Here is a 16,528-nt window from a genome sequence, read left to right as displayed (position 1 = left end):
TTGGTTCTAGCCAGTGTGTATAACTACAAATAGATTTCATTTCTCCCAGTGCTTTTATTGTGTCCTCTCAACACTAAAAATTCTCTTACATCATCAACTTGCTGTTCAAGTTTCGATTTGGTTTTGGACAGAGTGTTCACTTTGTCTTCCTCTGCCTGGAGGTCATCTAAAGTCTGCTGGTGAGCTTCTTGGAGGCTTTTCTTCTCTTTGGTTAGCTTGGAGATGTTTTCGTCCAAAGCTGCCATCTCCTCAGTAAGATTTTTAACCTAAGAAACAATAAAGACCTCCATTTATGAGTGTTTCCTCATTACGGGTGATTATATGCAGTCCTTGTCTTATGAGTGAGAAAATAACATAGGGTAATACCCAACTAAGTCATATGCTGAGTAGACCCACTGATGTAAATGGATGTAAGGAAGTTGTTCATTGATTTCAGTGGGTCTACTCTGAGTATGATATCACCCAAAGGCTGGTGTCTGCTAAAATCCTATACGTATGTAATGAGCAGCACTAGTTACGGATGTGGAAACACAATGAGACTTTCCTCAGAAATGCCTCCTGACCTCTGCATTACAAAAGTGAAATAGTACAATAAAGCACACTGAGTTACACAATAAGATTGGGCAAAAGCTGATTTTCTCTCTTTTTTGCCCATGAAATTTAAAAATACAAATGCGACAAGTAGAAAAAAAATCCCCTTCACAATATGCAAAGGGCCAAGCATAATCTTCCAACAGGACTAGTAGGAAGAATTCTGTCAGGCAAGTTAAATATATTTTGCAACCAAATAAAAAATCAGTTTCATTATTTTGCACTCACCAATTTATGGACATTAATGTGGAATTAATGAAGCTAAGATAGGGCTCATCCACACTTACCTTTGCTCTGCATTTCTAGGAACAGGTCCACGTTTTAAGGTTCCTTGTCTGAGCATCCCTGCCCCCCATCCCAGGCACTTTCCCTGCGAAAACCTGTTCTTTAGTGTTGAATCAGAGCAAATGGCAAGCCACAGAAAACCAAAATTGCTGTTTGTTCTGATTCAGCATTAAAGAGCAGATTTTCCTGGAGGAAGCAGTGGGGCAAAAAAATAAAAAAGGGCTCAGATTGGACCAGAAAAGCGTGGGCCTGTGCCTAGAAAGCATGGGACAGCACCAAAAAATGTGAATCTGGATGCTGAACATCTAAACCCCAAACTCCAAGTGCTGCAATACAACAGTTGAAGGAACAAACCAGTAGCCAAAACTTCTTAAGTTTAAGTAAGTTATCTTTTCCTTCCTTTCCTTACTACAGTGGTACCTTGGGTTACATACGCTTCAGGTTACAGACTCCGCTAACCCAGAAATAGTACCTCAGATTAAGAACTTTGCTTCAGGATGAGAACAGAAATCGTGCTCTGGCGGTGCGGCAGCAGCAGGAGGCCCCATTAGCCAAAGTTGTGCTTCAGGTTAAGAACAGTTTTAGGTTAAGAATGGACCTCTGGAACGAATTAAGTACTTAACCCAAGGTACCACTGTACTGATTTAAAATTTTACTTTCATTTTGGCAGGGGGACAGAACCGAGAGGGGTTGTAATGGCACTATGACTCTGTAGTCTCTTTTCACCTTGTTTTCCGTGGCATGCTTCTCCTTCTCCACTTTGGCCAACGTTAGTTCCAAGTCATCAATGTCTTTCTTCAGCTCTGAGCACTCATCTTCAAGTTTCCTCTTCTTGGCCGTCAACTCAGCATTCATCTCCTCCTCATCCTCCAGCCTTTCAGTCAACTCTTTTATCTTAGCTTCTAGCTGAATCTTACTTTTGATGAGTCCATCGCACCTTTCCTCAGCATCTGCTAAACTTTCACTTTCCTATAGAAAGAAAAGAAGAAGCCAGATATGTGTATTTATTTTTTAATATAAAAATCAGGAGTGCTGATGTGATTACTGCCACTGAATCCTCTGTCAAGCAGGACTAGATGGCAGTATGCTCTTTCCAGAAGCTCATCTATGAGATCTAGATTGTCAAGTAACCAGGTTGAAGGTTATTGCTCTCAGCTTGCCCACTGAGTGTTCTCTCTACAATGGAAGGTGGTAATCAGAAGTGCAACTAGGAGAATGCACTTTACTTACAGACTGAACTTGAAGCTGAAGGTCATTCTTCTCTTGCACCAGAGTCACCATTTTTTCCTCAAGCTCCTTTCGTTTTGCTTCTGACTTTGCAAGATCTTCCTTAGTTTTCTCAAATTCTTCTTTCATGTTGGCCATCTCTTTCTCTGATTCAGCACTCTTTAGCAAGGGCTTGATCTTGAAATATAGCTTCATCCAGGGCCAGTGCTTGACGTTCATGAATGAACGGACATTGTACTGAATTACATAAATTGATTCTCTGCGAATGTATGGAAAGAAAGGGACTTAAGCGGAAAGTGATTTCAGAGGCACATGTTTCAATACTTAAATAAGCACTGATCTTTATCAGTAGTAGTCTCCTAAAGCAGACTGGTCAATTACAGGTAGAAGATATTCTTTATTATTTGTTATGCTGGCCCTTATATGCTGACCTGAGGAGCCACGTTCTAAAACTTACTTGCTCAAGCAAGCAATTATCCCTCAATGGAGCAGGTTCAGTGGTTACTCCAATGTGTTAGTGACTTATAAAGTGGCCTTTCTCATGCTGGTGGCAAGAAAGATTAGGAAAAAGGAACGGGACAACATAGTTGTGAACTGTAACAGGGATTCAGGGGGTCTATATCTGTAGTCTCACTAGAAATTGATGACTCTGTTTTAGTTGATGCCTTGATTTATATTTTGTATCTGAAATTGTTTGTGTTTCTATGCTTTGGCATGGGCCTTCGGCTAGCACAATAAACTCAAACTAGTCGTTTCCAAATAAAAAGAGGGTGGGGGAATTCCAAAATACCTGCATTACATTTGTAGCATAAAGGAGCAACAAGCTTTGCCAAAGCAAGGTTCAAATGCTGAAGATGAGAAAGTAACAGTGCCAGATTTTGCATCAAAAATATATATCCTAGCTCTGCCAAAAGTTTAGGTATGAGACAGGGAACTAAGTATGACACTGTATGGTCTTCATTCTGTACAGAAGACCATACATTTAGTACTGACATATTCAGACATTAACGTGTACAAACAAGTTTCAGTGAGCTGCTCTCTGGAGGTTCAGCAAGGAAATGGCTAGTTACCTTCTTGCATTCATCTTTTGGAATTCAAGCCTCATGAGGTAACCTCTGCACATAGCCTGTGTGTGGGTGATGAGGGCTACCAGTTTCTCATCTCTCATCTCTTCCAGCAACCCAAGAAGGCCAGCCTTGAAGAATACCTGTGATGTTTTGGCAAGTTTGAAACAAAAGTTATCACTAAACAAGCACGTAAAGGTAAAGGTACCCCTGCCCGTACGGGCCAGTCTTGACAGACTCTAGGGTTGTGCGCTCATCTCACTCTAGAGGCCGGGAGCCGGCGCCGTCCAAACACACCTCTGGGTCACGTGGCCAGCGTGACGAAGCTGCTCTGGCGAGCCTGCACCAGCGCAGCACACGGAAACGCCATTTACCTTCCCGCTATACAGCGGTACCTATTTATCTACTTGCACTTAAGGGTGCTTTCGAACTGCTAGGTGGGCAGGCGCTGGGACTGAGCAACGGGAGCGCACCCCGCCGCGGTGATTTGAACCGCCGACCATGCGATCGGCAAGTCCTAGGCGCTGAGGTTTTACCCACAGCGCCACCTGCGTCCCTAAACAAGCACATAGGGGAGAGGAAAGTGGTATGTGAAGTGGGTGATCCTTACCCCTTCTCTATCTTTTATTCTTGCTCTCAGCACTATTGTCATGTTAAAAGAAAAGGGTGCTGGTATATGTGTGGGAGGGGAGAGAAACAGAAAGAGACTTCTGTCCAAGACTTCTGGTTAGCTCAGGAAATTTCTTCAGATTTTTCAGGGAAAATCCCAAGCCAGTGTCATGACGCCAGGTTGTGGCTCATCGTTTTAGGAAGATGAGGCCACAGATTCAGAAGGATCAGCAGGCCTTGAACCAGCCTTGAACACCATCTCTGCCCTGGAAGCCCCAGTACAAGAGGAACTTATATGGCTCACACCTCTCCAGCCTGAGGAGGTTGCAATGCTGTCTTTTTACCCTTGAGGACTCCTGCCCTGAAGGCAGCTGAGCCATGCGGTCCCCCATGATGTTGGAAACAAAGCAGACTGTGCTTACTAGAGGCAGAGCCAGGCACCCAGACAGAGCTACAGGTCTGTTTAAGGTACAGAGTTTGCCAGATACTGAAGCAACATTTGAGCTTGCTGCTCTGATGCTTCAAATCTGAGCCTCATTTGGAACTCTCCAGAGTGCTACCTGCTATATCTGACTCACCACCTCAGAACCTGATCTCTGGGTTGTGTAACCTACCTTATGAATACCTGACATTTGCCTATCTCACTTAGTTACCTAACTGGAAGCTGAACCTTGCCATGCTTATCTTATCTTGGTGAACCTGAACATATGATTATGTCTGCCCTGTCCAGCTTACAACCATATCCTTCCAACCTTCTGTCTGGGACCAACAGTCCATCATAGGAGAGCTGAGGAGAGCTCATCCCTTTCTAATCACGTTGCCATTGAATGGAGAGAAAAGCATAATATGCAGTGGCTGCTTTCCATGCTTTTGGAGGAGATGACATTCACATGGGTAAAAATATCTAAAAGGGGAATTAAAAAGGTAAAGGGACCCCTGACCATTAGGTCCAGTTGTGGCCGACTCTGGGGTTGCGGCGCTCATCTCGCTTTATTGACCGAGGGAGCCGGCATACAGCTTCCGGGTCATGTGGCCAGCATGACTAAGCTGCTTCTGGCGAACCAGAGCAGCGCACGGAAATGTCGTTTACCTTCCCGCCAGAGCGGTACCTATTTATCTACTTGTACTTTGACATGCTTTCGAACTGCTAGGTTGGCAGGAGCAGGGACTGAGCAAAGGGAGCTCACCCCGTCGCAGGGATTCGAACCGCCGACCTTCTGATCGGCAAGTCCTAGGCTCTGTGGTTTAACCCGCGTCCCAAAGGGGAATTAGCCATGCATAAATAAATTAGGCAACCCAAATATACTACCTCCTCTTTTCTACCATTCTCCTCTCATGCACTTCATCCGTTTTTTATTTGCTGGAAACAACTGTCAAACTCTGTGCTTGTACTTACCTTAGTATGGCCAAATCTGTACTGATTATGATCCACATCAATGGAAGAGAGAAGCTTCTCAGAAGCCTTCTTGCTGTCAATAAACTGGCCTTCAGGAATTGCAGAGGCATTAAGAATTTTGTAGCTGTGGTAGGAAAGGCAGAAATGAACAGAGAGGTAGGAGAACAGTAACACAATACACTAGGGCCTTAATGGGGAAACAATATCTGAATATGAAGAACAGTAGAATAATATACATGGGAGCTCTTCACACACGCACACGGACACATGTGGGAGTAACTACTACAGTGGTACCTCAGGTTAAGTACTTAATTTGTTCAGATGTCTTCTAAAAGTCAGATAGTTGTTTATTTCTTTGATTATTTATACACACTTCCTGATAGTATGCAAGGCACTACACGGAAGCATTTCCCGTGTGTGTGTGTGTGTGTGTGTGTGTGTAGAGGATGTGTGATAAATCTATCATTCTCAGATCCAATTCGCATGGGGACTGAGTAGCATGTAAAAATATGAGTTGACTTAGTCACCACTGAAGCTCAGACACTTGTAAAGCAATCATAGTGCATCTGTACCATAGCTTTTCACAACTGGTGAAATGCCAAATATATGAAAGTGCTATAATCCAGATGCAATCACACACTTTGCTGTAGACTGAACTGAAACACGTTTTGAGTCAATCTACATTTCTCCATGCTGAAAGGGTTACAACAGTTGTTGATACAGAAGAGAACTTCTTCTGAATTTTTCAACTGCCATGTGCTCCATGAAATGAACTGAGAACGCAGGACCAGCTAAATAAATGCATGAGTGGAATGCCCTCTGCTTGTGCAATGGAACTCCCTCCTCACCACACGCACCTTGTGCTATTCCCAAATCTGCTCCAAAGGGTTGAGGGAATCATATTTAGAGGATATGCAGGGAAAAATGGGAGATCGAAGTCCCATTGGGGAAAGGCACAACCCAGTGATAACAAGTAGCTTCTATGAACTACCCCAATAGGAATAAGTAGGCTCTCAGATAAATATAAAAAAGCAACTAGTATTAATATGCTAGCAGAAATCATCTGTCAAAATGAATATTCAGGCTTCCTCAACCTCAGCCCTCCAGATGTTTTTTGGCCTACAACTCCCATGATCCCTAGCCAGCAGGACCTGTAGTCAGGGATGCTGGGAATTGTAGTCTCAAAACATTGGAGGGCCAAAGTTGAGGAAGACTGTAATAGACCATGTGGCCATAAGACACCCAGAATCTAACTGAATATGTTACAGCCAATATGGTTATATCTTATACAAGTGGGAATCAGATACTTCCTAAAAGCACAATTCCCCCCCCCATTAGAGCACCACACCCTTCATTACATACTAGAATCGTTATTTATACAACCAAGAAAATAGAGTAAAACATTAATATCAGTTTGTTTCTACTCTCTTTTCAGCACTATTTAGAGGGCCAAATAGTTCAGGAACAAAAATGAAACTATACAATCTCTCCTCTAAAGACTCTGCAGTTATTGACTAAATTCTGGGTCTTTCTGACTAGGTGCTGAAACGGCCTACACAAAAGAATATATTTATGAAATACCAACTTCAGCAACTGCAAAAAGTAGCCTTTTTATATTGTTAGAGGAAAGTGTACCGTTGCTTAAAGTCAGCATAGATGATTCTGCTGGGGAAGCCTTTCCTACAGATCCGAATACCTTCCAATACCCCGTTACAGCGCAGCTGGTGCATCACCAGGTGATGGTCCATTTCACCTTGAAAACCAAAGGAGAAAGGGGAAAAGAAGAAAGAATGTCAAACTTACAGGTAGAGTCATAATGTCATGACATATTGGTCACCTGACATGGCTGGACAAATTGTAAGAACTTAACTAAAATATTGGGGAATATTGTTTATGTTTGCCACTATGTTATATATTTTCGTGTTTTTATACTGTAAACTGCCCTGTGATCCTCAGCTGAAGAGCGGTATAGAAATGTAATTAATAAAATAAAGGCCAGATTTATAATCTTGGCAGGAATCTACAGTTTAAACCTGGGAATTTGAAAGCTTTTTGATACTACTTAATAAACTTAGCTCTTAAGTGCCTTATATCAAAGTGGTACATTTGCTTGGGAGACTGATGCTTGGGGGGAAATGAACTCCTGAGCAAGGAGATCTTGTAGCCATTAAGAGGCATATAGTTTGCCTGATTATTAAATTATTTATAATAAAGCAATTTTACCAACTTCAGATAGGGGAATGATTCAACACAATGAGACACAGTAACTCACCGGGTGTCTTAGTCTCATTAGGAATTAGACAGCGCACAAAGTGAGGATGAGTGCTTCTCAAATTGGTCATCAGCTTGTTTAAATTCTCCTGTATCAGAAGAAAAGAAATGGGTTCTAAATGCAGTAGCACACAGGTCTGTTTCCCATGTTAATCTATACTATAAAGGGGGAGCTGAAAGAAGTGCCACATACTCTGAATACAGCAGATACTGTCTGGAAAGAGCCACCCTTCTTCTTGGCACCTTTCTTGCTGCCACCGCTGTCACCTTTCAAACAAAACAGCAGCCATGTGAGATGCTATACTCTTAAATAGAAATCTCCCTGTCTCTTGAGATATTAAATAGCATACATACACATATCCATTCAACTAGCTCTGTGATGGCTGGGAAAGAGTTGAGGTAGTATATACCTTGGAAAAGAGCACCAGATCAAGTTAAGATAAAGGATACATGATTCAGAGTACAGTAAATGACTGCTAAGTCAGCGAGTTTCCTGTTTTTGGACACAATCCAGGAGAAGTAGTTGTATGTAAGAGTAACATGTGAAATCAGTAGAACTAGTTTGTCACAATTAGTTTAAGCCCCAGTGATTATAATGGGATAACTAACTTTCTCTGGATTGGAGCTAATATCTATGATAATTGAATTCAGTGACACAACAAACAGTGGCAGTAAACCTAACCTCTGGTGTAGATATTATATTAGTATTATTATTATTATTATTATTATTATTATTATTATTATTATTATTATTATTATTATTATTATTTTATACCCTGCCTTTTTCCCTGATGGGCACAGAAAACCAAAGTAGTCTTTTCCCTTTTAGTTCAATTTAAAACTAAGTTTGCAAGAGAACTTTTGTTTTGGTTCTTTAGTGTCTTACCAGAACTGTAAGAATCAGTATCCCCAAAACTTGCTGAGTTTCTCTTCCCCTACATATTATTTATTATTATAATTTATTGAATTTATATATCGCCCTATACCTGGAGGTCTCATCTGGCCTTACATAGTCTCATCTGACCTTACAATTCCCTAGAATAGATGAGCAGGATGTCAGCCTGGGCTATGAATGGGAGCTACGTATGTGGCTTCTGTGGGGCTATGTGGACATATGGACCCAGGCGAAGCAATTCCTCTGATTCCTTATCAGAATGGCTGAATCAAGAGATTCAAACAGAGGTAAACAAGAAACAAAAGATGTTAAACAGATCTATGCTTTTCAGAAATAGTGCTTACCTGCATCAGTACCAGCATAGTTGGAATAAAGGAAGGACAGCAATTTCAGTGATGATTTCTGATAGAGTCCTACAATTGTTTCATTCAGGGGGTCCTTGTTCTTGTCCAGCCACCCACTGATGTTGTAGTCCACAGTGCCAGCATAATGGACCAGGGAGAAGTGGGCCTCAGCCTTGCCTTTGACAGGCTTGGGTTTCTGGAAGTTGTTGCTTTTGCCAAGATGCTGGTCATAGAGCTTGTTCTTGAAAGATGTGTCTGTTGCCTTGGGGAACATGCATTCTTCTTCTAGGATGGAGAAAATGCCCATTGGCTGGAGGGAACAAGAAGGGAACAGGTGTAGAGAAACAGACACTGTTCAGTGGAGTGTACAATGCATCACTGTTCTGCATCACAAGTACTATTCTGGAGCATTGCTATTGTCTCTGAATGTAAAGTTAATAACTACACATTGACATTAAATGACACAAGGCATTTTTTTTTACTGATTCAAAACCAACAGTTTCTGTTGGAAATCAGTAAATATGAGAGGCGGATGGAGTCATGTGTGATGCAACAGATACATAGTTGGGTTCAAATGCTTGCTACTATAATTCAATCTAACCTACACAGCAGGACCACTGGGAGTGCAAAATGTGACACGTTTGTAAACTGCCTCGAGAAACCTGTTGGAGAGATAGGTTAAACTGAATACATTAAACCAAAGGCACCCCCCAATCGATACCACTTTCATGATCATCATTATGATCATGATCATCAGAGCTTTCCAAGAAATGAGCTAAGCCTAGCCCCTGCTCAACTTATTTAATATCCTGGGCCCAGTTAGCTTTACTGAATCTTCTCCCTGTGTTCCACTGCAACTTGTTTGTTTCCCTGTATCAGCTTCCTCTCTCTGCAAATTCCTTGTCTATTCATCAGGCCACGCAGGTGTGCGGTATACAGGTGCGCCTCATCTTCATGCTCTTCCATGATCTACTACTTGTCTAGGCCCTGCAACGTTCTTCTCAGATCCTCAGCCCTTCATGCCCACCTGTCCCATTTGCCTTGCTTTCTATTGACTCTGCCATTCCCATCTCATCATTTTTGATGGCATGGGTCACCCACTCACCTTGTTTAGCATAGGATAAAAACACCACAAAGGAACAACTGTTTAAGTATTAAGTCAGAATTATAGGTTGAACTGCTCAGGTACAGAAATTCATTTAATTGCACGTCTTTTGCCAAGAAATGCTGAGAGTTAAAACAGGAAGCATCTCTTACCTTCTCAATGAGTTCAATGCAGGCAGCCAGGTCCATTCCAAAGTCAATGAACTCCCAATCGATTCCTTCTTTCTTGTACTCCTCTTGCTCCAGCACAAACATGTGATGGTTGAAAAACTGTTGCAGTTTCTCGTTGGTGAAGTTGATGCACAGCTGCTCCAGGCTGTTGTACTTTACAAGCAAAATAATAGTTTTTGTATTTTTAAATGAGCATGGACATTTTGAATGGTTTTTTTATTTTGTTGTGTAGGATTAATGTTCACTTACATCGAAGATCTCAAAGCCAGCAATGTCCAGCACCCCTATGAAATGCTGCCTTTGCTGTTTGGTGTCCAGCTGCTGGTTGATGCGTGTCACCATCCACAGGAACATCTTTTCATAGACAGATTTTGCGAGCGCACCCACAGAATTGTACACCTATCCCAATGAGAAGCAAGTGAAGAAATTCTATTTTAAAAAGAGCTGTACTTGCTTCCAATTAATTTTCATGTGCTGTTCTTGTCCTTAGAAGCCATAAATGGCTTGAATGTCAGGAAATCTTTCCTATATGAGTACTCCCTGAGTGCTCTGCTCATCAGGCAAGATCATGCTCCCACCACTAGCATTGTTTGATATGAGGTTGGCTGATACAAAGGACAGCGCATTCTCCATTGTAATGTTCTCACTGTAAAACTCCCCTGTACAAATGTTTGGAAGAACCACTCAATTTTGCCTTTCAGCTGTTAAGAAGCTTGTGGCTAGTTTGTTCTGGAGACATTTTCATTTTTCTTTTCAGATTTCACTGTGGGTCTGTAGGAATCTGCTCCTGTTTTGGACATGAATTGTTATTTATCATAGTGCTTTATAATTGTTCTGTTTTTTCCAAATATATTGTTTCAAGTTTATTAAGTTACAGATAGGTAGCCGTGTTGGTCTGCCATAGTCAAAATAAAAAAATTCCTTCCTGTAGCACCTTAAAGACCAACTAAGTTAGTTCTTGGTATAAGCTTTCGTGTGCATGCACACTTCTTCAGATACCTATCTGAAGAAGTGTGCATGCACACGAAAGCTTATACCAAGAACTAACTTAGTTGGTCTTTAAGGTGCTACAGGAAGGAATTTTTTTATTTTAAGTTTATTAAGGTTTGATATATTGTTACGTTCCCCGAGGGTCCTACTAAGGCCTGCGGTGTGCCTACAATCAATTTAATGCATACATTTACATATATAAAATACTTCAGGACAAAACTGCTAGTTTAAAAGCAAATATCACAATGAAAATGTACCTGCTGAACATTTTGTCCTTTAGTCACATATTCATTTCCAACTTTCACTCGTGGGTAGCACAAACCTTTAAGCAAATCTGCAGAGTTTAGGCCCATTAAGTAGCCTGCTTTGTCAGCCACTAGATATAAGTAAATGAAAACAAAAACAAATATTAACTCTATACAGTCCACCATCAGCTCTGGAGTCATCAACAGCATTCAGAAACTCCATGTTACACCCACAAAAAAGCCGTCCAGTTGTCTGTAGAGATGGTGACTTTATATAATACCCATATAGGATGCAATTGGCTTTAATATTTTCATCCAGTCATTGTACATTTTTGTTAAAAGTGTGGAGCGGAACTTTGGGAACGTGCTTTTACATACAATCTGGTCATCAGAAAAAGCTGGCCACCATGGTATAAGGGGTAATCTCCTGGCAGACCTAGACTGAGCCTTGTAGTATATAAAGGTAATTGACAATCTACATAGAAATACAATAAAAAATAGAAGAAAAAAGTAACTGTGCGGTAAAAGTGTATTTAACAGATAACGTACAATGACAATGTTTAGAAGTCTTTTTTAAAATCTCAACTACTTTTTCTTCTTTTTCTTTTTCTTTTTCTTTTCTTTTTCTCTTTCTTTATTTCTTTTTTCTTTCTTTCCATAAATGGTAGTGTCATGTGTATTGTGAGGTATAAAAAGTATCTTTGGTTCAGTTGCCATCATTTTTTGTTGCAAACAAAAACAGAGAGTGTTGTATAAATGTTGTATAAATGTATATTTTTAAAAATAATAAAGATTGAATTGGGAATTGTAAAAAAAAAGAAAAGAAAAAGCTGGCCACAGAACAGCCAACACATATAATGCAGACTTGAGGACAATGTACCATATAACATTTACCTTCAGTACCATCTGGCTCTGCTTGCTCCTCCCGCTGCTTCTGCTTGAATTTCAAGTTCCCATAATGCATCACTGCCCCTGTCAGCTTATAGATTCCAACCCTCTCTTCAGCAGTGAAGCCCAGGATGTCAATGGCACTCTGCAGAGAGTAACAAGAAAAATATACAGAGGCTAAGTTTGTGGAAGTCTCCAACGGTAGATGGCATTTGAAAGCAAAAATAAAAAATGAAGAGCACTTAATTCATACAAAGGAGACAGAAGCACTCCTACCTGTCAATAACGATTCACAATGCTATAGTGGATTAGTGGGTTCTGCAAGTGGAAAAGTTAAAGGCCACCCACACATCTAAGTAAGTACTGTTTTTTTCAGGGAAGAAATATTTCATGTCATTTCCTATAAGATACTATCACTTACCCAAATCATCGAAGCTGACGTAAAATAATGGATACCCTTTATTCCAGTTTTCCACAGAATAGAGATCCCACCATTATCCTTCTTGCCCTATCCAATGTGTGAAACCCTGATCTGCCATTCCTAGTTTTTTGTCATGCATAATAGCATTCTGAGCTTTACAGGAGTGTCTATGATCTACAAGCAGTGTAAATAACAACAAGGTTATTTTTGTCTACGTGCTTCCCTGCCCTCTAATGTATTTTCAGGAAACGTACTGTTCAGATTAAACTCAATTCCCCCCCCTTTTTTTTTTTACAGGGTGAAATCAGCTAAAGCTCTCCTCACCACTCCAAAGGAAATGAAGGTGAACTCTTGTGAATTCTGTTCTCTAGCAGCAATGACCATCCTGTACTACTTGGGGATGCAAAAGCCCTCTGTAATTTTACATCCCAACCATTATCTTCTGTAATTGATTAAACAGTGATTCAGTTTGTGTTAGGATGCAGGTAACTAACTATCCAATTACAATCTCTTATGCATAGAAAAATAACCAGGGACTCATAAAAAAGCTTTAATATTCTGATCTCAACTGCAGTTATTGGTAGCGACTGAGATATTTTGACTGCATGCTCACAGAATGTTTTGGAAGATCTTGCCCTTGTCACGGAAGTTGCTCAGACTGACAAAGGAAACTTATAAGACACTGTAAGACTGCCCACTGTTGTATCACAGAAGCCACAGTTTGCTCTGCCTAAGATGTGATCAGCAGCACTGTCCGTAGCTCTGATAAAACCGGTCACCTGTTAAGTAGGTGGGAGTGGAGGGCAACTAGATGAAGTCTAGTATATCCTTATTGTTGTTCTTAATTGGTTTTAGTATAAGTTGCTTTCGGTTATGTAAGAAGAGCAACTAACCAATATAAATAAATAAAAATTATTCTCTTCCTACCACCAAATTATGTCAGGCAGGCCACCAGGATCATCTGTAACCAAGGAGATAAGGGCTCTTCCTCCTCAAGTTCTTAGTAGTCATTTGTGCTCTTTTCACAAATGGAAACAACAGAAACCTGTTTCCATTTGTGAATCATTCTTAATTGGGTTCAGTCAATTGACTTGTCGCCACACAGTGTGTGCAGTGCTGTCAAATAGACATTTTCACCTGATGTTTCTGCCTTCAGGTTGAAAGTAAGATTAGAAGAAGCACCAACAACAATGATTTCCATTAAAATACTCAATGCATTCCTTCTAACACTCACTGATCCTCAATGTCCTCCAAATATTCCCAAACATGCATTTTACCAAAGCTTAATTTGCAGTATTCCACATTCCAGATATTTCCAATTGTATATTGTGATAAACCAAATCAATAATTATTTTTGCTGTGTATCTTCAGAAATGTCTTAATTTGTGTAATAAATCCACGGCAAATTTAGAACACTTTCATAGACTACTCTGGTACTTGTCTTTCTGGGTACTTCATGTTTCTGGAAAAATGGGCAAATAATGAATTTGTAACTCGTTTTGTCCCAGTGGAAACTGTCAATATTTGTTCATAACCACACAGAACCAGATTTCACATAGCACTGCTTCAATACATCTGCTAAGTTAGACTGCTGGGCAAATGCAATCACTCTGCATTAGGAACCTTTCTTTGGGGAAAGATATCTGGATCCCCCCATCAACTGAGAAACAAATGTGCATTTAGGGCACTATAAAATGATCATTTTCAAACACCCTCAGGGAGACTTACATCAGTTGCTAACAGCTCTTCTGCATCATCTATGCTGGCCACAGTGAGTTCCCCCTGACTCACAAATGGGAAATCATAGGGATTGGTGGAAATGAGCATAAGGTCTGCAAGCAAAAAAGAAAAAAGAAAAAGAGCAACTATGTTGGTTTCCTTTTGAATAGCTTGAATAAAGGCAGTAAAATGGGTTTCCATGTTGCTTCCTCTTACCAATCAACTCTGGTTTCTTATTTGACATTATCTGGTAAAATATGTGATAGCTCCTTTCAGCAGAGAGCTGAAATGTCACTCTAGATTTCTCCAGAAGATCTGTGATAATTTGAATATAAAAACAAATAAGCAAAGTCCAAGGTGTTCTTTGTAATACTGTGCTTAATTTATCAAGTAGAAATGGGGCAGCCACTCACAGGTTTCAATGTCTGCAGATGCCAGCTTTCCTGTGGTCCCAAAATGAATTCTGATAAATTTTCCCTGGTGAATTGAACATTGGTATAAGTCTTCTCTTGCAAATTTGGTAGGAAGTGAACACATATTTAATTTATCACATGCAGATTTTCTGCACAACTGAGCAAATCATACATACATAAATACATACATAAATGGTCAGAACTTACAAAACGTGAAGAGTTGTCATTTCTCACAGTCTTGGCATTGCCAAAGGCTTCCAGTAGAGGGTTAGCCTGGATGATTTGATCCTCCAGGGTTCCCTAATTATAACATGAGAAATTTCCTGTGAAATTGTGCTTGGAAAGCATTGAAGATCACAGTTCATTATGGCAGCTTTAAGCATTCTGTTAAACTACACAAAACTTTAAAATGAGATCTCCCTTCAAGAGAAGGGATGCAGTAGGGGTGGATCAAAGAAATGGTTAATGTAAGTCGCTTACATTTCTCTCTGTGTGTCTTCAGCTAATTTTGATTTTTACATCTGCTAAAGTTAGGGTGCATTACTGATATTTCCAAAATAACAACAGTATGAAATAGCCATTGAAAACTTTTATCAGTATCACAAACCTTCATTTTACCCGGTTGAGGTTCCTTCTTCTTGTCCCCAGCAACTGCAATTGTCGCAAAGTACTGGATGACACGCTTGGTGTTCACAGTTTTTCCTGCACCGGATTCTCCACTGTTGGAACAAAGGAGTCCAAACTAATTATCTTAGTCTTTCTTTCTTATTGTGGTGATTATACCCCCCTCCTCCCCCCCTTGCCTTGTTTGCCAGTAATTAAATACAGTGGTACCTCAGGTTACATACACTTCAGGTTACATATGCTTCAAGTTACACACTCCGCTAACTCAGAAATAGTGCTTCAGGTTAAGAACTTTGCTTCAGGGTAAGAACAGAAATCGGGCTCCTGTGGTGCAGCAGTAGCAGGAGGCCCCATTAACTAAAGTGGTGCTTCAGGTTAAGAACAGTTTCAGGTTAAGAATGGACCTCCGGAACGAATTAAGTACTTAACCTGAGGTACCACTGTACTTCTTTTTCCATATTCAATTTTGTTTTGTTTTGTAAACAACTTGAAGTGTGGAAACAACCAATGACTGTATTATCCGCTCCTACAACATTAGCTATTCTGGGGGTGGGGGTGGGGGAATACTCACGTAATCAGGACTGACTGGTTTTCGCGGTCTGAAAGGTAAAAAGGAGATACCAGTCAGTTCTGTTTCTAGTCAAACTCTATAAGGGCTGATCTGAGGATTATGCTTAGGAATTGTCAGATCTAGGGTTCATAAAGCTCATTACTGCTTATACTGACTAACAGTGGTTCTCAGCATTTCAGATAGGGAACTTTTTCAGCCCCAAGTGGAGATGCTAAGGACATTGACCATTTGCTTTGCTTCAGTGTACCCTGCCACTGAACTACAGTCCGTCTCCTTCTTACAGATTAGTCAGCTGAAAACATGCTATGGATAAACTGTGCTATGTATATGTAAGAGGATCACTTCAGAATGGCATCTTGTCACCCTCTTCCAATTTCTTATAGTAGAGAGTGTTTCAAGGTATGGGGATGCTGGAAGGTGAGGAGTTGAGTATCAGAAACCGAGCATTAGAGGACATGGGATAGAAACGTGAACCTTGCTACCTCCTCTCCCATGTGCCATATCTAATAATTTCTTCAACTTGACTGCTTTTGGAAAGTTGGCAGGAACTGGAGAAAAGAAGACCTTTCCCAGCCAATGAGCTTATAGCACTAGCTTTCCACCCAAGATCCTACTTCAAATAACTAGATAAATGTCTTAAAGCACCTCTCTCAAAAAGTACCTGTGGTGGTTAGGCAAACCCTCTTCTCTGACTTCTGAT

At 40.6% G+C, this 16,528-nt stretch overlaps 1 protein-coding gene and 1 long non-coding RNA gene across 3 annotated transcripts in view; one reads left to right on the top strand and one right to left on the bottom strand.

Moving 5' to 3' along the window:
- The window catches only part of LOC308582173, a 50,817-nt gene extending 36,926 nt beyond the window's left edge, over positions 1-13,891 (top strand). Inside the window, exons 2-3 of the long non-coding RNA XR_014005535.1 lie at positions 3,281-3,323; positions 12,799-13,891. This is a non-coding gene — a long non-coding RNA (uncharacterized lncRNA). The remainder of the gene's footprint in view (positions 1-3,280; positions 3,324-12,798) is intronic.
- LOC308582164 (myosin-4-like) overlaps positions 1-16,528 on the bottom strand; it is a 41,796-nt gene that overhangs the window by 21,729 nt on the left and 3,539 nt on the right. For both annotated transcript variants that reach the window (XM_081185047.1, XM_081185048.1), the window contains 19 exons: positions 15,829-15,856; positions 15,241-15,352; positions 14,841-14,933; positions 14,634-14,697; positions 14,437-14,535; positions 14,230-14,333; positions 12,087-12,225; positions 11,205-11,323; positions 10,207-10,356; positions 9,940-10,110; positions 8,683-8,992; positions 7,637-7,710; positions 7,445-7,532; positions 6,808-6,925; positions 5,173-5,296; positions 3,174-3,310; positions 2,107-2,362; positions 1,603-1,845; positions 90-266 (listed from right to left, as the gene is read on the bottom strand). In XM_081185047.1, coding sequence (XP_081041173.1) covers positions 90-266; positions 1,603-1,845; positions 2,107-2,362; positions 3,174-3,310; positions 5,173-5,296; positions 6,808-6,925; positions 7,445-7,532; positions 7,637-7,710; positions 8,683-8,992; positions 9,940-10,110; positions 10,207-10,356; positions 11,205-11,323; positions 12,087-12,225; positions 14,230-14,333; positions 14,437-14,535; positions 14,634-14,697; positions 14,841-14,933; positions 15,241-15,352; positions 15,829-15,856 — 2,606 coding nt within the window. The remainder of the gene's footprint in view (positions 1-89; positions 267-1,602; positions 1,846-2,106; positions 2,363-3,173; positions 3,311-5,172; positions 5,297-6,807; positions 6,926-7,444; positions 7,533-7,636; positions 7,711-8,682; positions 8,993-9,939; positions 10,111-10,206; positions 10,357-11,204; positions 11,324-12,086; positions 12,226-14,229; positions 14,334-14,436; positions 14,536-14,633; positions 14,698-14,840; positions 14,934-15,240; positions 15,353-15,828; positions 15,857-16,528) is intronic.

This window comes from Podarcis bocagei (assembly GCF_964188305.1).
Source record: "Podarcis bocagei genome assembly, chromosome: 2".
NCBI lineage: Eukaryota > Metazoa > Chordata > Lepidosauria > Squamata > Lacertidae > Podarcis > Podarcis bocagei.
Note: the sequence above shows the minus strand (reverse complement) of the source record. Positions and strands in the feature narration are given on the sequence as shown.